At 51.1% G+C, this 25,677-nt stretch overlaps 1 protein-coding gene across 1 annotated transcript in view; it reads right to left on the minus strand.

The window, feature by feature from the left end:
• Positions 1-7,199: 7,199 nt before the first annotated feature.
• EPHX2 (epoxide hydrolase 2) overlaps positions 7,200-25,677 on the minus strand; it is a 69,289-nt gene continuing 50,811 nt past the window's right edge. Inside the window, exons 12-19 of the mRNA XM_023753105.1 lie at positions 19,873-20,094; positions 19,128-19,199; positions 16,691-16,724; positions 14,683-14,785; positions 12,961-13,030; positions 9,325-9,405; positions 7,773-7,831; positions 7,200-7,631 (exon numbers count right to left, since the gene is read on the minus strand). Coding sequence (XP_023608873.1) covers positions 7,553-7,631; positions 7,773-7,831; positions 9,325-9,405; positions 12,961-13,030; positions 14,683-14,785; positions 16,691-16,724; positions 19,128-19,199; positions 19,873-20,094 — 720 coding nt within the window. The 3' untranslated portion in view covers positions 7,200-7,552. The remainder of the gene's footprint in view (positions 7,632-7,772; positions 7,832-9,324; positions 9,406-12,960; positions 13,031-14,682; positions 14,786-16,690; positions 16,725-19,127; positions 19,200-19,872; positions 20,095-25,677) is intronic.

A 25,677-nucleotide genomic window follows, 5' to 3' on the forward strand; every position in this document is an offset into this window, starting at 1 on the left:
TATGTGTAAGTCTTTTTTGGTAAATTTTAGGGGGATTTTTTTTCTTTTTTGGTAAATTTGTATGTAAATACGTCATTTTCTCCTGTTAATCTGTCTCAGATCAATTTGATTTTGAGTCCAGCCAGAAGAATTTAGAAGGGTAGAAGGAGCCCGGCCGGAGTGGCTCAGTGGTTGAGCGTCAACCTATGAACCAGTAGGTCATGGTTTGATTCCTGGTCAGGGCACAGGCCCAGGTTGCAGGCTCCATCCCTAATAGGGGGTGTGTGGGAGGCAGCCGATCAATGATTCTCTCTCATCATTGATGTTTCTATCTCTCTCTCCCTCTCCCTTCCTCTCTGAAATCAATAAAAATATATTTAAATAAAATAAAAGGCACATATGCCATAATTGCCAAAAAAAAAAAAGAAAAAGAAAAGAAAAGAAGGGTAGAAGGAAATTATTTTTCCTCGGCCCACAACACCAAGCTGCCCACCGCTCTAGGGAGACAGAAAAGGATGCTGGTGGCTACAGCACAGAGGCCAAGGGCAAGGGACTCTCTGCCCAGGATGGTCCTCTACCAGAGGTCTCCCCTCCCCAGTCTTCAGGGCAGATGGACCAGGGCTCCTCATCCATGCTCTGCTGATTAACTCCGTGACCCTGTCGACAAAAGAAACATCCGAACCTGCAGAGAATTTTTGTGAGTTGATTAGAGCCAAGCTGACAACATCCCAGGGAGCGAGGTCTCAAATGCTCCCAGTAACAGTTCTGCAGTTCATTCTCTGCATTTGAAATGAGGAGGGATTGCAAGGGGGGCGAGGGGAGCAAGGTAGGAATGGGAATACAGGATAGTTAACATTCTGTGCTCTCATGAGGGTGGTTATTGCAAAGGTGCACGGAGCAGTGGGCAGGGCTTGCTTCAGGCAACAGTAAACCTTTCACTAAAGAAGTTATATGCCTGGGGCATAGCTGCCCACCATGACCTGCCCCGTTGGGAATTTATGATCACGTCACCCTGTGAGGTTGCTTTCCACATGTGAGAAATGCTCACCTGTCTGAATTCAAATAACGGACTTGGAGGCAGAAGTGTGGCAAAAAACGAGACTTTTACTACGTTCTTGCAAGAGCGGGTGTCCAGTTGAACAGGCGCACGCGGAGCAGTGGTCACAGGCTATGAATCCCTAGGGAGTGAGAGTCCCTCCTCGGGTTCCTCATTGGCTGAGAACTATGGGGTTAATAGTTTCCTCATATGTCGCCTGGGTCTCTTTTTTTTGTTTGTTTTTAATGGCCCAATTGTCTCTTATTGGGCCATTTAAGAAAAGGAGGGCAGCCCTAACCGGTTTGGCTCAGTGGATGGAACGTTGGCCTGCAGACTGAAGGGTCCCAGGTTCGATTCCGGTCAAAGGCATGTGCCTTGGTTGCAGGCACATCCCCAGTAGGAAGTGTGCAGGAGGCAGCTGATTGATGTTTCTAACTCTCTATCCCTCTCCCTTTCTCTCTGTAAAAAATCAATAAAATATATTTTAAAAGAAAAGTGTGGGGGGGGGCGCTGAGGCCTTTTCTAGTTGTCTCCACCTCCCCCTGTCTAGTTGAGGCAGGTGCGAGGTATTTTGTCCTGGGCACCTGGGGGTTTCTCCTGTGATGCTGGCTCATGTACACAGTTCTTTGTTCTTATACCCTCTCCCCTCCTCCCTGCATGCTGTTTGCCCTGGGGAAATTCAGTAACGTTTCCGTTAAAAGTTAACTATGCTGAAGATCGATCACAGAGGCCTATTTGCTACACATAGAACCCCCTTTTTGGGTCCACAAACCCGAGTTTCCTCCTCAGTAAGGTGAGGGCACTTTTGCCTAATTCTCCGGGTTAGAAGCATGAGCCTCACAGGAACACAATTAGAGCCTGAAGTGGCGGCGGGCTCTTCCATCTGCCCTGCTGCGAGCTCGCCTGGCAGGAGCCGCGGGACACTATTGCCTGCAGCGCCATCCCTCAGCTCAGTGCCTGGCACGGAGCCCCTGCCCGATGCAGTTTGTGTGACAAATTAATAAGCCGCTGGGCATCAGGGCTTATCAGACCCCTGAAGCCAAGACCTGGTGTCCAGTGGGAACGGGAGCAGCAGCTCTGGAGTTTCGGAGGAAGAGAGGCCAGGCGGGAGGCGTGGATCTGGGGTCGGATACGCACATGCGAGGTCCTGGAACAGGGTGGGGGAAGGGGGGCAGAGTCACACCTGTCCCCAAACCAGGCTTTCCACTGAGCTGCCAAGTGTATGTGTTCATGTGAGCACAGAAATGCATCCTCCAAAGCAAATGCACTAGCAGTGAAGCAGAGCAGGGGTGAGGCGGGAGCCGGGGTGGGGGTGGGGTGGTGACCATGAGCTCCAGCTAGTGGACAGCAGTGCTCAGAGGCAGCTCAGTCCCAGAGAGGGGTGTCCCAGAGACGGGTGAGGGATCTGTGGAGCTCCGGGCCAGAGAGCAGAGCCGACTTTGGGGAAGGGTTGCGTTATGAGCCGAATTGGGTGCCGCCCAAGTTCATCAGAAGGCGACTGTCTTTGGCAATAGGGCCTTTGAAGAGGCAATAAGCCAAAATGAGGGCGTTGGGGTGGGTCCTGGTCCAGTGTGACTGGTGTCCCAGTAAGAGATTAGGACACAGACATGTGAGGGCACAGGGGGAAGGCAGCCACCGGCACGCCAAGGACAGGCCTCAGGAGAAACCGGCCTGCGAGCACTTGATGCCGGACCTCCAGCCTCCAGACTGTGAGAAAATAGATCTGTGTTGTTGAAGCCCCCTGGTCTGTGGCAGCCCCAGCTGACAATATACCATGTCTGTCAGCCCCTCGGGGGAGGGGGGTCTCCACCAGGGCCTTTGGGAGAGAGAAGAGCAAGGCTGGGCCTCCTTCCTCTGGGCCTGTCTCCCTTGGGCTAAGGCAGGAGGCAGGGCCTGTGCAGCCTCTCCATCCCCGCCCGAGGGAAGAGAGCTCAGAGCCCCCTTCCCCCCTCCCCCCAACTGGACTTTCTGCCTATGACCCTGAACATTTGCCCTTGGAGGGGACACTTCCTCGCCTGCCCCGAGCCAATCACATCAATTTTATAAATTGCCTTTATTGAAGAAAATAAAATTACACGGAAATATACAAATCAGCAAAAGCGATGTGTATCAGTTCATTCAATCTCCGTTGCCATCAGCCGTGGTCGAGCGCGATGGTTTATTGCTTATTTCTTCTTGTCTGAAGGGCTCAGCTTGTCCAATAATTGCTGAGTCTTAACTTTTTTTCGCACCGTTGTTGGCAAGGGAAATTAATGCTACTATTTCGATGGTCACTGAAGCTTGTGTTTTGATCTCTTCCCTGCCCGTACTTGCGAATCAGTGAGAATGAACTCCAAGTACAATTTGTACTCAACCCATCTTTGAAACAAGAGGAATCTAATGATTTCTGAGGAATTTAATGATTTCTGACCTGCAGATCTTACTTCCTTGTCCCACTCAGCCAGCTCATTCTCTTTAAAATAATGGGTTAGAGCGCCGTCCCCATAAGCCAAGGTTGTGGGTTTGATCTCCCAGTCAGGGTCAGGGCACATACAAGAAGCAGGGCACATACAAGAAGCAACCAATGAATGCATAGCTAAGTAGAACAACAAATCGATGTTCCTCTCTCTAAGATAAAATAAATAAAAGGAAACCTGACGTAGGGCATAAAGTTCATTCAACATAGGACACAAAATGGGAGGGCACTGTGGGGGTTCAGGACGAGTTACCCCAAGATGTGCCTGAGTGGTGTGTGGATTGTTCTGAGCTCTGTGGGCTCAAAAGAAACTTCTGCCCCTCCCCCTTACCTACCTAGAACTTGAATTAGGGGCTTTGCCTAGAGTTAGAGATGATCAGAGATAACGTTTTATGACCTATCTGTACGGCAGAGCAAACCTCTAGTTACTGATCATCCGCTCTTCTAATCGTCCTTCAGTGACCTTCCTCCCCTCTGAAGCCCCAAGGTCAATGTTAGCTTGGGATGTCTTACAGGAGAAGAAACATCATCGGTGTTCTTTCAAAAACAGGTAATAGCCTCAAAACCCTTGTATGGTAGATATGACATGTATTTACGTAAACTGACAAAATGATTCCACTCAGACCTTATAAACATGAAAGCTTGAACATCTACAGGGATTGTAAATACTCCAGCTGTGTTATTAAAGTAACTATTGCATTTGTGTTTCGTGCAGCAGAAACCCATTGATGTACGTTGCAGTTTATCCCGTGAATCCCAACGAAGATTCATAGATGTGTGGGACCTGTTTACCATCTCTTTCTGAGTGCACGTCAGTAGATACGCCCAAGGTCTTAGTGGGAGACCCACCAAGGCTCGGAACAGTGAAAAAGTCACACAGTCGGCCCTCCATCTCCCCCAGCAGGACATCAAAGTCAAGACCAGCAACTAACTCATTTCCCCATCCATTCGTTTATGCTTTCATTTCCTCATTTATTCAAACATTTAATGAGCATCTCCCAAATGCCAGGCTGTGCTGGGTTAGGATCAAGGATGAACCACCTCGACAGGAAGTCCCTGGTCCCCAGGGCCCTACAGTCTAAAAGGGGAGGCAGTGAGCAATCGGGTGCAGCAGCCAGCACTGGGGAGAAACGTCCACAATCCCTGAGATCAGAAAATATTTGGTCACGTGTGGCAGGAACAGCAAAGTGTTGTATTTCCCAGCCAAGCCTTGTTGCAAAAACCTTTGAGCTTCTGACCTACATATTTTTAAAAAATATATATTTTGTTGATTCTTTACAGAGAGGAAGGGAGAGAGAGAGAGGGTTAGAAACATCGATGAGAGAGAAACATCGATCAGCTGCCTCCTGCACATCTCCCACTGGGGATGTGCCCGCAACCCAGGCACATGCCCTTGACCGGAATCGAACCCAGGACCTTTCAGTCCGCAGGCCGATGCTCTATCCACTGAGCCAAACCGGTTTCGGTAGACCTACATATTTTGACCACTGTTTGCATTTCATTTGTGTTCCTGGTATTATTGGTGTGAACAAGGTGAACACTGGCTTGGAGTCGCTTCAAGGCCTGAAACGTGGGTTCATTACACCCCAAGAGGGACACACATAGCTTCCGGTCCCATCTATTCTAACAGACTCACTTTTAGAAGACATTTCTCCTGGAAACCTTGGGCACTGCTAATTGGCAGCCACTATGTGTGGGGGAACCTGTAAGAGATCTGGGCTCCCTTGGGGAGCTCCGTGACCCCGCTGGTGTGTGGGTATAAGAGAGAATATGGCTCTGCCATTCCCCTCAGCAGAGGTGAATACATTTGTTACTTATGCCTTTTGTAGTCATGACATAAAAGTAGCACTTTATAACTACGTCAATTGGAACGCACTCTGAGCAAGTTGTACTTAAAATGGCATCTGAAAATCGTCCCTGTCCCCTTTCCCGCACAATTGCAGCGGTGGCATGTGTCCGGAGGCCCCAAAGCAGGGGAAACACAATTCCGACATTCCTAGTGTTTTCTTGAATAACCTACAGACTTTCTCCAGTCTAGCATCCTATTTATGGCCTCAGTGTTGTATGACTGGTGATGTTTTTGTTGCAATGCTATGGACTTGACTCACTTGACCCTGATCTGCCCAGAGAGTAGCATCTCTGGGGCATTTTTGATGGTTTACGGGGATTGCTGGGTCGAACATTTGGAACTGAGATCATCGGGGCCAACAAGTTTGCTTATTGGTGCTTCTTGTAATGAAGGATGTTCTGAGATTCCACTCTCCTCTCTTCCAACTGCCCCCTTACAAATAAGTCTGGACACATTATTTTAAACAATGTCAGTAAAATAATGTTACCTGGCTTGTGCAGTCATTCCCCAGGTCACCTATTTGCCTTTTAAATGAGCACTTTCATTCTCCAATACAAAAGGAACGAGGTGGTGGTGGTGTAGCTGGAAATGTAAAGCCCTCACAGGCCTTGTCCTAACATAGAGACCTTAGCGCTCATACTTCTGTAGCACCTCCTGGGGCCAGGCACCATCCCAGGGCCTTGCATATAGTAACTCATTTAACACTCACAGCCACCTGTGAGCTTGGTACAGTTAGTGTCCCCTTTTATAGGTGAGGGAATTGAGGTACAGGAAACCTTTCTCGAGGTCACACAGTGGTAAGAGGCAGACCAGGAGCCTGATCTAGATCATCTGACTCTAGACTTAGAAAGGAGATTTTGTTGTTAATCCTCACCCAAGGCTATTTTTTCCATTGACTTTTTTTTTTTAGAGAGTGGAAGGGAAGGAGGGAGGGGAAGAGCATGCCATCGATGTGAGAGAGACACATTGATTGGTTGCCTCCTGCACACGGGGTGGGTATCGAGCCTACAACCCAGGTACGTGCCCTTGAGTGGGAATTGAACCCATGACCCTTCAGTTCATGGGCCCACGCTCTAACCACTGCCAGGGCCAGAAAGGAGATTTTTGACAGAAGGAGCTCAGCCTTTGGAACCAGACAGCGTGCGTCTGAATCTAGGCTCTGCCTCTAACTAGCCAAAGGACCTTGGGCAAGTTATTTGAACCTTAATTTCCCACTCTGTGAGATGGGAAGCACAGAGGTGGTGTATGCAAGGCTCCAGGCACACAAGGTACTTAATGACAGCTGAGACCACTCCTGGCCTTCCCCTTGCTTTCTATACACACAAGGACACACATATCCTTTTGGCCTGGTTACTTTATACTCATCATGATTCATAACTCAGCTTAGGGAGACCACCACCCCAGCTTTCCCTGCAGAAAGCGCAGCCAGGACGGTGTGCAGCCCCCTGGGAGCACACCATGCTGGGGGCAGGGAGAAAGGGCTCGTGGCCCAGCTGGGGCCTCGGCGGGGGAGATGCAGGTGGGGACACTGCAGGCTAAAGGACCCATTCGCTCAGGTGGAGGTCGAGGAGAGTCAGTGTGGTGTGTACAGGGACTCCGTTCGGGGGTGCTGGGGGGCCCTTAGGAATAGGGGAGTGATCGGTGGGGTCTGATGGGGGGGGAGAACGGCCAGGCAGGGCATGAGCTTTCTGTGGGAGCAGCGGGGAGGCCCTGCAACGTTCAGATCAGATCCTGTACGGAGACCAGTCAGGAGGCTGCCGTGGCAGGACTGGGCAGGAGACAGGGGGCTTGAAGCAGGGTGGGCAGGCGAGGTGGCTTCCAGATGAGGCCAGCGGGACATCCTTAGAACAACTCCTCCTCCTCCTCCCAAACGCAGCGGAATCAGTTGTTTAGCTTTATTGAGCAAAAGAGTTCCAATCTCTGTGGAAAGGCTTCAGAATTACCTGCTGATTTTGCTGCAAAACTATGGATTAGTCAAAGAGAAATCACCCCCTGGCCACCACCTTTGTCCCCTCACAGAACACAAATCATCCTTAGAGATCAAGTGATGCATTTGTGCCCAGAGAATTAATAGCCTTTCCCTGTATCTAAAATTACGTCTAATTTTACTCACTTCCCTTAAAGAAAATCACCCTTCAGAACCAGGCTGCTGGTTCTGAGAGACGTGGGTAAGGCCCATCTTGGTGCCAAGAGCAGCAGCCCAGCAGAGGAGGGGGCTGGCACACGTCACCCCCTAAAGCTTCGAGACCACTGGCGGGTCCCTGGCATCAGTTTCCAGCCACTGCACGAGGATCCGATTCAACTCGGCGGGCCTGGGAAGGGAATGAAAGACGATTCGTACCCGTCTGGACCCGCTCACCTCACACGAGGTGAACAGCTAACCCAGGAAGGCCTTTACTGAAGGTGAACAGGAAGTCCCGATGTCCCCTGCCCTGGGGCCCCCAACTCCTTACTTCTCCATCTGTGTCCAGTGTCCACAATCCTTAATGTGTCCCCTTTTCAGGTGGGGGATCTGGAAGAAAACACCAGCCAGAAAAGTAAATGGCAGAGTGCCCGTGGGTCTGGTTTCAGGTTAGTGCAACGTGTAAGGGGGCCCCTGTGAGGAGGCACCTTCCCCTCTGCTCCCCATAGGCCAGCCCCCGCCCTGAAAAACTGCGTGTTTAGGGAAGGAATAATTATTGAGCAACTACGATGTCCTGGGTGCTCTACATACATTGTCTTATTGAAGCATACCCACAATCCTGTGCGGTAATGGGAAAGCTCAGAGAGGTTAGGGAACCTGCCCAAGGCCACACAGCGTGGCTGAGCTGATATTCAAATCCAGGGCTGACTTGTTCTCATCACAACTGTCTCCCTTCAGAACCATTCGTTCTCAGCCCTTTCACTGCCTACAAGATGCTTGCTTGTTGCTGGCTCTCGCCATGCAGACGCGACTGCACCCGCTTCCCGGCTGTCTCGCTGGAGGTCTGCACGCAGGGCTGTTTGGCTTCCCCTTGGAACCTGGGCTCCCACAGTGGGTCACTGCAGCCAGCACCCGGGACCGAGAGGGGGCAGCAGGCAGCAGCTGGGACACGGATTGCTTCCTGACACAGCCTTGAACCCTGACCGCGTGTGGGAAAGGCTGGGGGAAATGCCCTTCTCCTCTCAGAAGCATAATACACCCCAGCGAGGTTAGAGTCCGTTACAGGGGGCTGCAAAGGACCAGCTGAAGATCTTGAATTTCTACAGAAACCTTCGAGGGTTAGGACCAGGGAGCCGAGCCCGTGGGCTCACAGCTTTCCGCAGCACCTTGGCCGGATCCACAGCCCACACCGCGGCCGCATCCCACGTGCACCCTCCCCGCTGGGCCTGATGCTGCTGACAAAGCCACAGGCAACTGGGGACGGGCCGCTCTCAGCTGGCCAGCCCACACCACCCCACTACAGGCCTCCCCAGTCACTACCAACCTCCACACTTTTAACAGAAGGAGCTTCCAATCCCATCACTCCCCTCCGGTGGCTCTCAGGCCCGTGGCCCACACAGCTCAGCCGGGCCCAGAGGGCTCAGCAAGATCCTCCGGCCTCATGGAGCTCCTGCCGTTCTCCGAGCAAGCACGCTCCTCACCTCAACACCCTGTCTCGCCCCGGGTTCTCTCTCTCTGCCTGGGCTGAGTGCGGGATTAACCACAGGACAGTGAGTGCCTATAGGGCAGGGTCTGTATCTTACTCATCTTAACCTTCTCGGCATCTAACACGGTCCCAACACATTTAAGGGCACAGCACAAGCCCATGAAATGAATAAATGAATGAGTGAGTGAATGAATGAGAGACTGAATCCGTGCAAGGAAAAGGAAGCATCAGGCACGGATGTTGCTCCCAAGAGGTGACAGTGAGGCTCCTGAGGAAGCCCCCGTCCAGCAAGTGGTTCAGGAGAATGTCCCCCTCTGCCCTCAGCCGCCTCTTTCCTTGGGGACACCTGCCCTCTCCCTCCAGGAAGCACCGAGGGCCCAGGCAGCACCGCCCTCACCCAGTCCTCCATGTGCTTGGACATCTCAGGAACAAGCACTAGGTCGTTCTCCGCAGTTACCATCAGGGCCGGAATCAGGATCTGGGGAGACATGACAGGAGGTGGTGACGGCCAGAAAAGGAAAAGATGTCCCCTTCTGGCACCTTCCAGGTTAGGTCTTCCCTCCTCTGCTTCGTTTTCATGCTCCTCGGCTTCCTCACTATTAACACCCGCCGGGGGGCCCAGCAGCTGCCCTGGCCCTGGCTCTGTCTCACGCGCTTGACCTGAAGGAGGCATCCTTCCTACTGGAGATCTAGGAGAGGGATGTGAGACCGTAGAAAATATATACACTGGTCTCTGCCTCCGGGTTCCGGCACAGAGCTCCTGAAACGCCTGGACATTTTTTATTATTGTTGATTTCAGAGAGGAAGGGAGAGGGAGAGGCAGAAAGAAACATCAATGGTGAGAGAGAATCATTGATCGGCTGCCTCCTGCACACCCCACACTGGGAATTGAGCCCACAACCCGGGCCTGTGCCCTGACCGGGAATCGAACCGTGACCTCCTGGGTCATAGGTCAATTCTCAACCACGGAGCCGCGCTGGCCGGGCTTCTCTGGACATTTCTAAGTGACAGGAGCACTAGGAGCATCTAATACTTGTCTCTGACCCCGTCCCTGACACGGGGCTCCTAAAACCCTTACAAATTCCCAAGTGCTAAGACCTCGAGGAGCATCTTTTGTTCTAAAGAGGCAGCTCTGGGTGTTTCCTGGATGGGGGCTGGTCACCAGAAACCGAGCCACGATTAGAAGTTTTATGTTTTCAGCCCCCCTTCCCCCGTGTCTGTCTGTCTGTCTGTCTCTCTCTCTCCCTCCCTCCCTCCTCTAGAGAGGGGAGAGGGACTGGAATGGGGCGAACAGTTGATCATTCCCACACGAGGAAGCTCCATAAAAATCGCAGTAGCATGGAGTTTGGAGCATGTCCACACGGGGGAACTCACCCATGGACCCGGGAGGGTGGCACTCGGCTCCCCGGGCACAGCGGCTCCAGCGCTCACACCCTCCCAGACCTCGCCCTTGTATTTCTCCACGTGGCTGCGCACCTGTGTCCTGTCCCTCCTCCTTTACTAAGCGTGTAGGGGCAAGTAAGAGGCTCCCCGAGTTCTGTGAGCCACTCTAGCAGACAGTGGTCGAACCGAGGAGGGGTGGTGGGAGCCTCAGGTCTATAGCTGGTCAGAAGCACAGGTGACAACTGGACTTACGATTGGTGTCTGAAGTATGTGTGGGGGGGAAGGAGGGGGGGGCAGTCTTGGAGGCCTGAACCCTTAACCTGTGGGAGCTGACACTACCTCAGGTAGGTAGTGCTAGAATTTAGTAGTTAAAGTGTAGGACACCAGCTGATACTGCAGAGAATTGCCTGCTGGGGGACAAACCCTCACACATTTCATGACCAGAAGCGAAATATTTTGTGTGAATGTAAAGGTTCAGGAGAAGACTGAGTTTTCTAATACAGATGAACTTAACAGTGCAGTGACCAACACGGGCTCGTGTGTGTGTGTGCGCGCGTGTGTGCGTGCGTGTGTGTGTGCGTGCGTGCGTGTGTGTGTGTGTGTGTGTGTGTGTAAGTAAGAATGCGTGGGCTGGCCCACTCTGTGGGATGGGACAAGAAAGGAAGAAATGCCCTTGCATGGAGATCGATATTCCTTTTCTTTGAGCTAAATGGATGCTTCAAAAGGGCAGCCAAGACTCTAGAGCAGTGGTTCTCAACCTTCCTAATGCCACGACCCTTTAATACAGTTCCTGATGTTGTGGTGACCCCCAATTTCATTGTTACAAATTGAACATAATTAAAGCATAGTGGTTAATCACAAAAACAATAAGTAATTATATATGTGTTTTCCGATGGTCTTAGGCGACCCCTGTGAAAGGGTCGTTGGACCCCCAAAGGGGTTGCGACCCACAGGTTGAGAACCGCTGCTCTGGAGAGTGAACGGGCCAGACACAACTGTTACCAACATGACATTAGAGGCAGCAAGATGACTTCTCTTTTATCCACTGATAAATGGGGCCTGGAGAGGCCATGAAAGTCTCCATTTATTCTCTTTGTTCTCACTCTGCCATAATAATGTTCAAACAGCTCCAGTTTGTCCCTGATTAAGAAATCTGCACTATTTTTTTTACCCACCGCACCCCGTCCTCCAAATGAGAGCATGAACAGGAGACATGCAAACATGGTGCTGAAAGGCATCCGGAGGCTGCGGTGGGCTGGGCAAGCTCTAGAATGCTCCAAGTCAAAATGTAAACTGGTGGTGGGGGCACGGAGGAGGTGGGAGAGGAGGGAGATCTGAAAGGTGGCTGCAGGAGAAGGGAATTCCCAACTTAAGCACCATCAGGGTTCGCCTTCCCAGAATCTTTGACATTATGTCCATCCACACTTGGAGAGATTTTGCCCATCAAACTGCGGCTTTATAATTTCTGTCAATCACAGAGTAGAGTGATGATAAGGAGCATTAATGGAACTACTGCTATGTGCTAGGCACTGTTCTAAGCATTGTATGTGCATTAACCCATGCTATCGTTACATGTTAGCACCATTGTTGTCATTCCCAGATTACAGAAGCCGCAACGAAGAACACACTGGTTAAGAGTGTGGCCAAGGCCACGCGGGGATCAGATCCCAGGCCAAATTTCTGTCCAGCCCACTCTTTTTTTTTTTTTTTTTTAATATATTTTATTGATTTTTTTTTTATATATTTTATTGATTTTTTACAGAGAGGAAGGGAGAGAGATAGAGAGTTAGAAACATCGATGAGAGAGAAACATCGATCAGCTGCCTCCTGCACACTCCCCACTGGGGATGTGCCCGCAACCCAGGTACATGCCCTTGACCGGAATCGAACCTGGGACCTTTCAGTCCGCAGGCCGACGCTCTATCCACTGAGCCAAACCGGTTTCGGCTGTCCAGCCCACTCTTAACCACTGCCTTCTATGCTGTGCTGCCTCCAGACCAACCCGTGTCATCGAGACCTCGTCTGTTTTATCCGTTTGGTAAATCCGCGGCCTGGCACAGTGCCTGACACACAGAGGGTGTTCACAGTCGAGAGAGTCAACAAGACGACCGGGCTCCCAAGTGAGCGAGGACCTTGAAAACGCAATCACCCTTAGGTTTTGAATGTTTTGAATGTAACCTGGGGGCCCCATTACTCCCACCGCAGACCCAGAGATTGGAAACCATCTTCTGCTGGACAAACGAGGAAACAGAGCCACAGACTGACTTGGTCACATGATAAGGCCGAGACGAAGCCCTGCCTCTCTGAGAACACCTAGTGCTCCATCAGTGAACCCTTTGGGAGTCACCCTGGACCATCTGCTGCCCTGAGCTGGGGCACCACCAGGAGACCTGGGCCTCCCAGACCGAAGCTGCAGTCACCCAGTCAGACCCCTGCTCTGTCCCTACCACCACCCATTCCAAGAGAAGCGTCAGCAGAAGAGGCCCCAAGGGAAAACCTGGAGGAGGCACTTCCGAAGCCCAGAGGAAAAGGACAGAAAGGAGGAAGCCCGCAGGTCCCTCGGTCCACCCCCAGCTCTGACCCAGGGCAACGGGAAGCCGGGGTGGGGGTGGGCGCATGGGGGAGGGAGCAACACTAACCCAGCACTCACCTTCCGTCCTCTGCCTTTGCAGCCCCACTTCCAGTTCCTGTCTATGTTTCGATACCAGTTTAGGGGACCCCTGGGGGGCAGATCAGGGAATAAAGACAGGAAAGCGTTTAGTCCATGACTGTGCTGCGGACCCACCAGGCACCAGTCTCCCAGGGAGAGCCAAGCTTCTGGGGGGAAAGGACCGAGCCCAGCACAACGGTGCCTGAGTGCCAGGCCTGGGACACGCGGGTTTGAGGAGCGGGTCTGTGGAGAGGGCTGTCACACGGAGCCGGCCCCACAGGACTCCCCACGTCATCCCAGGGCTGTCACATAAGAGGTGGGAGCTTGTTTAGCGCCCTCACCATCCAGAGGCCACTCCCCTGCCCTGGGGAACCCCTGGAGAAGGGACTTCAGGGGGTGGTGCAGAGGTGTCTCCTCGGGGATAGGCAGGGCAGCTCTGGGGCTGGACCTAGAACCCTCTGCCAGTCCTCGGGCCTAGTCGGGGTTGGTGCTCTCGGGTCTCACAGCTCTAGGCCCTGGGAATACCTTGGACACGCCACATACCCTTTTGGGACTTTTCATTTTCCCTCCCGAACAAGGAGGGCGTGAGGCCACATTATCTCTCTGCTCCCTTCCAGAGCAAATCTGTCCTCAAATCTGAGACTCTTAAATGGTCTCAGCCTCAAAAGAAGAAGAAAAAAAAAAAGCTTAGGGAAGAGTTGTGGGTTGTGGTGGTGCAAGAGATTCTGAGGCTAAAGGGTAGGGGCCACAGGCGTTCCCAGCCACGGCTACAGGATAGAGGACTCCTGGGCAGGGCTGGCCAAGGCAGTGTCCATGGCTTGGCTCTTTCTGAGGCCTCGGGTTGGAGTAAAGGATGGAAGTGTAGAGAGAGGCACGAGGGAGAAAGAAGGATGGGCATGTGGTGAACTGCAACATCCTTGAAGAAACCAGGAGCTTCAAAGATTTACAACGTGTAAATATTCGGAGGGCTATGCAGGAAAGGGGCCGTGGGAGCAATGCCTTGTGGTTCCAGAGCAGAGGCCCAGACCATCAATGTGAACGCAGGTCTGAGCCAAGGGAATGAGGTTGGACACCTGCTACAACGTAGAGACCCCTGAGAGCACCAGCTGAGCGAGAGAAGCCAGGCACAGAGGCACACGCACAGAGGTACTGCATTTATGTGAAATGCTCGGAGTAGGCAAATCCATGGAGATGGAGGGCAGATAGGGACGGCCTAGGACTAGGGGGTCGAGGGGAAGTGGGGGAGAGCTGACTGCTCAAGGAAATGGCGTTTCTTTTTGGAGCGATGTGGTGATGACCGCACGGCTCCGTGAATGTGCTAAAACCACTGCAGAGGGTGGATTCTATATGGTACGTGAGCCAGCGCTCAACAAAGCTGTTTAAAAAGAGAGAGAGGTCTCCAGTCCCCCTAAAAATGTATGCAGTTTTTGAGTGTCGGTGTTTTTCTGAAGAAAGAACTCAGAACTGTCATTTGATTCTCACGGGGGTCGTGACTGAAAAAAGGTTAAAAGCATCTGCTCTGAGGGGGCCCAGAAGGTAGAGGGAGGTGAGCCATCCCAAACCAGAGCCGACGGTGAGCCTCCCACCACTGGAGGCAGGGAAGCAGGGGCAGCCAGGTCTCCACGGGCCGTGGGGCCGGAACCAGGCCTGTCCTGCACCCTGAGCACAGCAGCCCCGCGTGCTGACCAGCCTCTCCTGTGTTCTGGGCAACACTCCGTGTACCTGAAACCGGACTTCTTGAACTGCTGCACGTAGAAGCAGATGTCCTCCTCGGTCACAATCCTGCTGAGGCTGGGCTCTTTCGGGGCTTTCACAAAGAGTCCTCCTGCAAAAAGCCACTTGTTCCCGATCCCATGCCCTCGGCCAGGGGTCCCAGCAGCGAGTGCCGGCCTTTGCAATGGAGGCTGACCTCCTAACTGCCTCCCGCCTCCCTTGGCACCCCTTCATTCATCCTCTCTTATCCACAGGAAGCCCCTTTCCTCTCCATCAGAGAAGTCATTGTTGCCTCTGTCATTCTAGAACCCAAGAGTGTCACACCCAGGCCTCCGCTTCTGGGACACACGAGGACTGACCACCCCCCTCCTGTCCTCCCAAAACTACACCTCCGTCCCAGGATGACACCTGTCTTCGGCCCTGCCAGCCCTCCAGCTCTCCCTCTCCCCTAGACGAAGCCTTTCCTCCCTAGCTTAAAGAATCCCATCCCTCTTCAGATATCTCCACGGAGAGTCTTGGAATGTTCACCAGTGTCTGCGCCGATCGTCCTCGGAGCCTGGAAAACCGTCGGCCAGGGCGCAGGCGTGCTGTTGCCCTCGGCACACTCACGCCCCGCCCCCCCCCCCCCCCCCCCGTGTCCTCGGTGTGGAATCTCATTTGTTTTCAGGGGTGTACACTGTGTCCTGGCAGTTTCCCTCCCTGGGGGTGGGGGGTTCAACCCCGTGATGCTGACGGACAGCCCAGGGACCACCGCCGTTTCACGGGGGACAGCCCCGGGGGGCTCCCCAGGCTCAGCTGGGAGCTTTGGAGGCACAGGAGCTGGGGGATGGATGCAGCCTTCTGTGAGCTCCCTCGCAGGGCTATGTGAGCAGGTGCCTCTGTGATGAAGCACTTGAGCCTCCCTGGAGGTCGGAGCTCCTAGCTCCCTGCTGTCTCGGGGCTGGGGTGAGAGCCCCGCCAGCCCCCCTCCCTGCGTTCCTGCCGTCCGTCCGCCTCCCCTTGGACTCCCCGACTCTGCTGCCTGTGTTTGGATGTCTGTCCCTGCCTCACCAAGTGTGAGCTCAAACCGTCTGCAGAGCAAAGGAATGCAGTGACAGAGTGACCGAGTGACCGAGAAAAGGAATGGAGGGGGGAGGCGAGAGGGAAGGGAGACGTGGTCTTGACCAGTGAGAGGCGTATGGCCTTTAGGGTCAGAGGAGTTTAAGCCCAGCTTGGCCACTTGGACAAGTGCCTGAGCTTCATTGTCCTCATGTGTAGAATACAGATAATAATGGGATTTTTAAGGGTGTCATGAGGATTATAAATAATGTATCTAAAGAGGGCCAGGCCAGCATTTGCTGCACATAGTAGGTGCACAAACAAGTAGTAGTGTCCTCATTATCAATAAAAATACAAGTCCTCATTATCAATAAAAATACAGTGAATAATGGTAAGGCCAGAGTGTTGGGGCAAAGGTAAGGTCTGTGGGTACAGTGCTGGATCTCGGAGCCATGGATGAACTCCAGTCTGTTCTTCACTCTGACTCCTCACTTGTTTCCAACCCAGGAGGGAGGACAAGGGTGGAAATGTGACAGAACTGGAATGACAGGACTCGGGGCTGGGATGGAGGAGAGGACAGTGGACTATGACAGGGGAGACCTGGCTTGGGGTCTAGCCCGACTCTCCCTCTGCCTGCACCAGGTGACCCTGCAGATGTCAGTTCCTATCTTGGGTCTCGGTCCTTGTCAGTAGAGGCTGGGATTGCCCCGACAAGCTCTAAGAGTCCTCCAAGCTCTTACTGTTTAAGATCTTGAATCCAAAGGTCCCTGAAGGAAAGGAACCTGAGGTCCCGTGATCAGCCCAGGGCTAAGGGGAATGTTAGTCACCTGCGGGAACCCTATGTTAAGCCAGTCCTAGTTCAGAGCTGGCAGGTGGCTGTTTCTGCTCATAGAGTCAGATGGAGAAATGCTCATTCAATGCTCAGCTGGCTCCTGCCATGGCCCTCCTGATTCCCTTCCCTTCTAAGAATACCTCTTACCCCTTTCACAGACGTTGTACGTGTTGACCACGATCTGTAGGAAGAAAAGTTGGAGATTATGTCATGGGTAAAGAAAATATGCTGGAACAGGTCACCTACTAGTGCCATCAGACTGGTACAAACATGCTAAACTCCTGAGAGGTAGGCAAGTCCTTAGGGGTCACAGCAGAAATAACTAACAATCAAAGCTCTGGGCCTAGGCTGCCCACCCCTTGCCTCCCCCCCCCCCCCACTTGCAGGTCTTGGTGATATAAGAACTTGATTCTATCAACCAATGGGAATAGAGATGAGACCTTAGGTCTATGGCAGATGGGAAGTTAAAGATAAGACCCTCCACAGTAAATCTGTGGTCCCACCCATCATGACAGAGAGATGTCAAAGGAGTTGGTCCATTCAGTTTGGAACTAAGAGGAAACCAAAAAATGTTCACCCAGAAATTCATAGCTATGAGCCTGCCTTCACAAGTGCTTGGGTTTGAATTTACACTCTCTCCATGATCTGGAAATGCCCAAGATGCAAAGTCAACAGCAACCACAACAAATGAGGCTGGGCTAGTAATACCACCAGGATATCTGACAGAAGCAGCCAGTGCTAAAACACAAGAGGGCCATTTCCTCAATCCCAGCTGAAGCCAGCTGGCACAGATTCAGTGCTGCTTCAAGATGAGCTCACAAACCAAAATTATAAAACTCCCTTTCTTCTCTATCCCACCCCCCTCCTGCAAATCCCATTGCAAAAGACAGTAAACATAGCAAATAGTGAATCTACACTAATAAAAGAGAAAGATGCAAATTGACTGTCACTTTGCAAAGACCACCAGCCAATCAGAAGTGAGTATGCAAATTAACCAAACAAATCTGCATATGCAGGTGCCGAGCGGTTGGGGGCGGGGCGGCTGCTTGCACAAGCGCTGGCACCAAGTGGCCTGAGTCCCGGAGATGGGCGTCCTTGGGACCCAGGCCACTCTGAGCCTGTAGGCCTGTGCATAGGGCTGGAGCGGCTGGGGTCCTGGAATGCCCTGGGCCACTCCAGGCCTATGCGTGTAGTCACTGAGCGGCTTGGGGCAGGGCAGGAATGTCCCCTGCAGCGAGCAAGCAGACAGCAGGGCCCTGATTGCCCCTGGCCATGACAGTGAGGGGCAAGCAGTCCCCCCACAGTGAGCGAACAGACAACAGGGCCCTGCTTGCCCCTGGCTTTAGCAGTGAGGGGCAAGCAGTCCCCTGTAGGGCCCTCATAGAGAGCAGACAGCAGGGCCCTGCTTGCCCCTGTAGCGGCGAGCCAGAAGGGCAAGCAAGCCCCCACAGAGAGCAGCAAAGGGCAAGCAGGCCAGGGCCTGAGGTGGCATCAAGCAGGTGGGTCCGCAGAGAGCAGAGAACCACGGGGAGCAGGCCTAAGCTGTCAGTAGGACATCCCCTGAGGGCTCCCAGATTGGAGAGGGTGCAGGTTGGGCTGAGGGACCCACCCCCTGTGCACGAATTTCATGCACCAGGCCCCTAGTATCAACTAATAGAACTTGCAAGAGGGAGAGAATGAAAATGACTATGCTTAAAATTATTAAAAACAAAAGAAACTGAAAAACAAGAACAGAACAATAGATCAGAGTGATTTGAAAAGGAGCCAAATAAAACTTTCATAAATTTCAAAAAATGTTCATTGAAAGAAAAAGCAAAAAACACACAAAACTTCAAAGATGGGTTAACCTGCAGATTAAACACCACTAAAAAAACAATAATAGGGTAGATCAGAGGCATGTTTCGCATAAACAATGACAGGAGCCTCTAAAAGAAAAAAAAAATTGTCAACCTAGAATTCCATATTCAAACTATTCTTCAACATTGAAAGCAAAAAAGACATTTTCTGGCCAAAAACATTATGAGTTTACTACTAACAGACTGGAAAGAACTAACTACAAAAGAAAGTCCTTCAGAAAGAAGCAATTGAACTCAATATAAAAGAGTGAGATGCTAGAAGTGGTCAGCACAGAAAGTGGCAAACATGGGAAAGGCTAAGCAGGCACTGACTATATGAGGGTGGGTGGAGGGTATGGAGATAAACCATTATAAGCAACTGTGGTTGTTCATGAAAAGGGTTGAAACAGCAATTAATTTGGGGCTTTGATAAACAATTATGCATGTTGATAAAAATGGTATAATTTCTCCATAGTCACTATTATAATCATTCTTTGATTTTAGTTTCAAAGCTTTACTGGTGTGTGGCAGTGAGGATGTGACCTTCCCCCATTGGTGTCACCGGTAGAGTGAGGATCCCACTCACCCTGACTACAGAAATCAGAGGGAAGAAGGCCAGCTTGCTCATTCCCAGGTTCCAGTCCCCACCCCATTTTCCGAGGGAGGCCATCCAGAGACCTTTGCACCTCTGCAGCTCCCCCTTCCTGCTATCTATTCCCCTTCTACCCTCCCACCCCTGTACCCCTCACCTCATCATGTGCTCTGAAAATGAGTTTGAAAGTCCGATACAGGTCCTCTTCCAGTTCAGCCTCAGCCACTCCCTAAGACAAAGTGTAAAGGAAGTCAGCTGTCTCTGAGGCATGAATCCACCAGGGGCAACCGCTCAGAAATAATACAGCTCCTTCCTTCACACAGTCGCTGGGGGACCAGTGTTATGGGAAGGAACTGAGGCAGAGCATGGCAGTGTGTCTTAGTCCATTCCAGCTGCTATCACAGAACCACAAATTGTGTAGTTTACAAACACAGATACTTATTTAGTCTGGAGGCTGGGACATCCAAGACCAAGGCCCCAGCAGACTCAGTGTCTGGTGAGAGCCCACTTCCTGGTTCAGAGATGGCATCTTCTCACTGTGTGCTCACGTGGTGGGAGGAGGAGGGGACTATCTGGGGTTTCTTTTTATATGGGCACTAATCCCTGTATGAGGGCTCTGCCCTCGAGACCCAATCATCTCCCAAAGGGTCCACCTCCTATTAACATCACATAAGGATTAGGATTTCAAGATAGGAATTTGTGGTGGGGTGAGGGTGGGGAGTGGACACAAACATTCAGTCTATAGCAAAGTGCCCATCTATTTTTATCTCCTCCTTTCCAAATGCTCACCTAAACACACCCAGGCAACAACTAAACCGGATTGCAGAATGTTTTCTAAACAGGTGCCCTGCTTTCCCACCGCCTTGATTTAAAATATGGTAGCCTCCACCAAGAACACCTACCTCCCTCAGTTTGGCCTTCAAGAAGCCTTCAACATCTGTCCCAAACACTGCCTCCGCCATGAAGTCCTGTCTTCCCCCATCACAATAAAATAACTCTGCCCACAGGGCCTTTGCTGTGTCTCCTCGGAGCCCCCTGAGCGCAGGGAAGCATCCACCCATCTTCTTCCCGGGACCATCTGTGACTGGTCCTGGGTAGAGGCTGACGGTATGTATGTCCCTCTCCTAGGAATGTTCCCAGAGAGGAGGGTCCCATAAGCCAGGCAATAGGCACTGCAGTGGCCAGCACCCTCCGTCCCTGCTCACTGCAAGAGTTCCTTCTCCACTGCACGGTTTGTTCTGCATATTGCAGATCATGAGGGCTCTGGGTCCACGGGACGCCAGCACCACAGCAAAGGACACATTTGTCATCCGGCGGTGCTGGGTCTGCAGTTTATGATTTTATGAGGAAAGTGATGCTGTCGCGTTAATTACAATCCCCTTACATCTGTAAGATTCAATTATGATGGAGAATCAATCTGCTGTGTGATGAATGCCGAGGCAAGAAACAGCCACGGGAGGAAGTACATTTGAAGTGATCGATGAAAGCCCCGGTCAGTCCTGTCACCACGAGTCATCACTCTTATTTATTGAGAGCAGCCCCATCCCAGAATCCACTGCTGTTCAGGAGCCCAGGGGTGCATGTCAGTGTGTGGAGGCATCGTCACAGGCCAGAGGTCTGGGCGGGGCTTTGGCCCTCAAATGGTCCTTCGAGAGCGAATAGATGCCAAGAGGGTCAATAGAACATCCAGGGAGCTCCCACAAAGCATGAGCGTGGGCAGCCTTTGTGCCTCAGCAGCCAAGATCACAGACTCTGTCTCCCGGGGGAGATGGGAGCCTCCCTCTAATCAGTGGGCTGGGGCAGCAGCTCTGCTTCATGTTCCGTCTACCTTGATAATAACTGGAATTTCTGTGAAACTCGGGGCTGAGTTCTCCCAAAGCACGCCAGAAAACAGGGCTGGGGTGGTTGTCTCTGGGCTTGAGGATGCCAGTGGATAGAGGCACCTGATGCCTGGGCAAGAAGAGAAAACTATTCCTTATTCCCTGCAGCCTGGCCAGGCAGACGAGAGAGAGGAGTCAGGCCTCAGTGGGGCCGTAGCACCCTGAGTCACTCTGACGCCACACTCGCTGGTCACACGGCACTGAGGTGGGAAGGCCATCTCGAGGAGGAAGACCCTCAGGTTGAGGTGTGACCTTGTTCGAAGGCGGATTATAAATGGCCAGGCTGGAAGCGAGAACTCCAGACTCTAAGCCCCTCAGTATTTGGTTCTTTTCACTATAACATAACACCACCCATTGAAGAAAACAAAAATGAAATGCCGCGAGTGTCTTCTGTGAATGGCACAAAAACAAAACCATGATAAAGACTGTGAGGAAGGTAGCTCACGGCTCCTCAGTTGAGGACGGGTGAAATGAATCATGGTCCATCTGAAAAGGACTGCGGTAAATCTATAGGTACTGATAGGAAAACCTGTCTAAGATCTATTGAATAAAAAAAAGCAGAATGATTCAATTTATACTAAAAATTATGTATGCACTCATGTGCACACACACACACACACACACACACGCACACACACTTACTTAAAAGCATATTTTTTTAAATGGGTAACACCAAACCATTCATAGTAGCTAGTTCTAGATGAGTGAAGGGGGATTCGATTTGTTATTTTACACAACTCAGTACTTTCTTTTAAGCTCATTTTTTGTCTTTGCTGCCTTCTCGTCCGTCCTCCTTTTCTTACTAATACAAATGCAAAGCCTATTCCCTTCTTTGCCAAGCAAAGAAAAATACACCTTTTAGTATTAGTTTCCACCAGACTTGGCAAATTCTCAGGGCAAGATAGTAAACATGTGGGCTAAGGGTTCAAAGAGCTGGGGGAGGGGCTGCATCTAAACCCAGAGTTTGTCTAAGCCACACCCCGCAGTGCTCAGCAAACTGAAGCGAGGGAGGGGGGGCGGGCTTGGGGGGGGGAGGGCTGGGGGGGCGGGGCTGTGTCATATTTAACTTATTGGCCTGGATTCAGCTTACATTTGCAGCTATAACCTGTTTGAAAACCATCCAATGAGACCATCCTTTTTCCGATGAGGAAACCGAAGGCCAGAGATAGGAAGGGACTTGCTCCATCACTGAGTAGGTAGCAGACATGCGGGCAGAACCAGGTGCATGGTTTCTCCTTAAGACCCCGCTCTGTGCTTACCCTGACCATGCCAGCAGGATTCCTGGGCTCCTGGCAGTGGCCAGGTCACTGATTTGAATATCCACCATTTCCCTGACAAGAGGCTTTGTTCTTAAGAATAAAACCATCTCCACACTCTTCCTGCAGATTTTAATCCCAGCTGCTGTACAGAACAATAGAGGTACTGATTTTTTTTCACAATGACTGTATCAACCTTCGAAACCACACACTCTCCCGCTAGGACTGCGATGATTTAGTGTCTTTCCCCTGAGGTCACTTTTTCAATGAGGACTTTTCGCCTATCCTGGTTTGCTCCTCCCCGCTCTTCTGGGACACACAGACACAATCAGTCCTAGCTCCCTCCCAGCGTGGCATAAGGGGAGGCACGTGGGCTCTGAAGTCAAGCAAGACCAGGTCAACATCCTGACCCAGTCATGGACCTAGTACCAGCCAGTTCGTAAGCCCGTCAGAGTCTCTGCTTGCTCAGCTGAAAGGCCGGGAGAGATGCCACAGGGTTGCTGTGAACACAACTAACTGCATCCAGCACTCAAAAAGGCTGTAGCTGCAACCCCACTGTCCATGGTGGATGAATGAAGAAACAAGTGTCGCACAGTAGGCCAGTGATGGCGCACCTTTTGAGCTCGGCGTGTCAGCATTCTGAAAAACCCTACTTAACTCTGGTGCCGTGTCACATATAGACATTTTTTGATATTTGCAACCATAGTAAAACAAAGACTTATATTTTTGATATTTATTTTATATATTTAAATGCCATTTAACAAAGAAAAATCAACCCCCCAAAAATGAGTTTGCATGTCACCTCTGACACGCGTGTCATAGGTTCGCCATCACTGCAGTAGGCTATCATTGTCTTAAAGAGAAAGGAAATTCTGACACGTGCTACAGTGTAAATGAACCCTGAGGACATAATGCTAAGTGAAATAAGCCAGACACAGAAGGACAAACATTGTATGAGTCCACTTAGAGGAGTAAAATTCACAGAGGCAGGAAGCAGAATGGGGGCTGCCAGGGTCTGCGGGGAGGAGTGAGTGGGGAGTTAATGTTTAACGGGGACAGAGTTTCAGTTCTGCAAGATGAAGAGAGTTCTGGAGAGGATGGAGGTGATGGTTGCATAACAATGTGAATGCGCTTAATGCCACTGAACTGTACACTTAAAATGCTAAATTTTATGTTTTGTGTATTTTAATCTTAGAAAATAATAAAGATAACTTTAATGAGCTAAATCCCACTGATCAATACTCTAAATGAAGTTTGATCAAAACACAATACACAGTGAAACTACTGCTTCCTTTTTTCTATCTCCTGTAATTACAGGAATACAGCTTTTTACCAGTATAAAGCAGTATTTCTCAAAGTGTAGTCAGAAGGAACCTTGGGGAACCCTGAAGCCCTTTGAGGGCACATAATAGAGGATGCATAAATATTCGCTAGGTGAAATAATGAATATTAATTCTTCACAAGTAATACCAGTTAAGGCATTTCTGACCTTTGAACATATTTGTAATGCTCAATCCCTCACACACATTACAGGGCACCTTTGTTTCACAGCAGCTAGGAGTCTCCTTACAAATATTCAGTCCAAAGGATGAAAAAGAGAGAGAAAAAAAGAGGTAGAAGAGAAAAAAGTGGACACGAAACCCCACACACCCTCTTCCTCCCTCTGGATTCTCCACATGGGGAACCCCACTGGTGGGGCCAGAGTGTTGAGGGCCTGTTGTAACCTATACACAGGCCTTGGGGCCGGGCTAGGGGAGAAGGTGCAAGGGTGAGAAGTGACAAAGGTGCATCATGGGGGATTCGAGGCGGTGAAGAGACCTGTGGGGTGGGGTGCTCTGGGAGGGGAGCTCTGGGCACACAGAGGGCAGGGGAGGGGGTTGGACTCTTGTGGTGGGAGCCAAGCAGAGACAGAGATTAAAAATGGGTCAAATAAGAGGTGAGAAGGACCCAAACCCAGCTTCCTAATTTAGTGTGGGACTCTGTCCCCTCCTCAATTCCCAGAGGCTAAGGAGCTGCCACTCAAGAACCAAGATCCACCGTTTGCTTCCCTCCCCCTCACCAGATGCTTCCCCGGTGTGAGCTGTACCAGGGGAAGCAAACACCCGGGAAAGGGCGACAAGCAGAACATCACACCTTAGACTGGCCTCCGATTTCTGGTCCAGCTGAAAGGATTTTCACGGGCCACCTGTGATGGGGTGATGAACCTCCACTACTGCTGACCTCGACTACAACTTGGGGCTCCTTTCCAGGCTTTGCACAAGGTACCTACCTTCTTCCAGTCCCACTCATAGATCGCATTCCAAATATGCCCGTTTCTCACAGTCCCCACCCTTCCCCCACACTGTCCCCTCCTGTTGTTATCCTCCTATTTCTTTCACAAGGGACACTGTCTCTTCTTCCCTTTACCCACCTGTTATGGGCTGAACTCTGTCTCCCCGAAGTTCCTATGAAGTCCTGACCCCTAGTAGCTCAGAATGTAATGGTATTGGGAGATGGGGTCTGAGACAGGTGCCCTTATAAGAGGAAATGTGGACACAGAGACACCCACACAGAGGATATACCATGTGAGGACACATGGAGAAGGGGGCCATCTACAAAGGAGGGGGCTTCAGAAGAAACCAACCATGTAGACACCATGATCTTGGACTTCTGGCCTCCAGAACTGAGTGATAACAAATTTTGTTGTCTAAGCCACCCAGTCCACAGTACGTTGCTATGGCAGCCCTAACCGACTACGATGCCATCTAATCATACCCATCCTTCAAGAGCAAGACGACTTCAAACTAATTAAGGTCATTTTGACTCCATTCAAACGTAAGGAAGCTGGCTCTTCCCACACCCTGGGCTGTGGCTTGGGAGGGCCCTGGCTTCAGTGGAGGATGTGATACTTTGAGCGTCTTTTCATGATATTGCTGGACGCATCTGGCATCTTGCTGAATGGGTCAGGTTAGTGCTCGAATAAAAACTTCTTCTTTCGAGGCACCATCTCTTAGAGAAAAGTTACTCACTGAATCAAAACTGGGATGGTTATTAGCCTGGCCAGCATGGTTCAGTGGTTGAGCATCAACCTATGAACCAGGAGGTCACAGTTTGATTCTGGATCAGGACACATGCCCAGGTGCAGGCTTGATCCCCAGAGTGGGGTGTGCAGGAGGCAGTCAATCAATGATTCACTCTCATCATTGACATTTCTAACTATCTCTCCTGTCCTCTCAGAAATCAATATCTATATCTATATCTATATCTATATATCTATATCTATATCTATATCTATATCTATATCTATATCTATATCTATATCTATATCTATATCTATATCTATATCTATATATATAAAAGCATAAGTGACCATTATGACTGAATAATCTGTTGACTAGTCTCTATGACATGCACTGACCACCATGGGGCAGACGCTCAATGCAGGAGCTACCCACTGATGGTAGCGGGAGCACCACTCAGCCAGAAGCTGGGCTCACGGCTGGTGAGAGCAGCAGCAGCAGCGAGAGCCTCTCCTGGGTTAGCAGCAGCGCTACCAAGTGGTGGCACCAGGACAGCGGGCCGGGATGAGCTC

This window comes from Myotis lucifugus, unplaced genomic scaffold, assembly GCF_000147115.1.
Source record: "Myotis lucifugus unplaced genomic scaffold, Myoluc2.0 scaffold_1, whole genome shotgun sequence".
NCBI lineage: Eukaryota > Metazoa > Chordata > Mammalia > Chiroptera > Vespertilionidae > Myotis > Myotis lucifugus.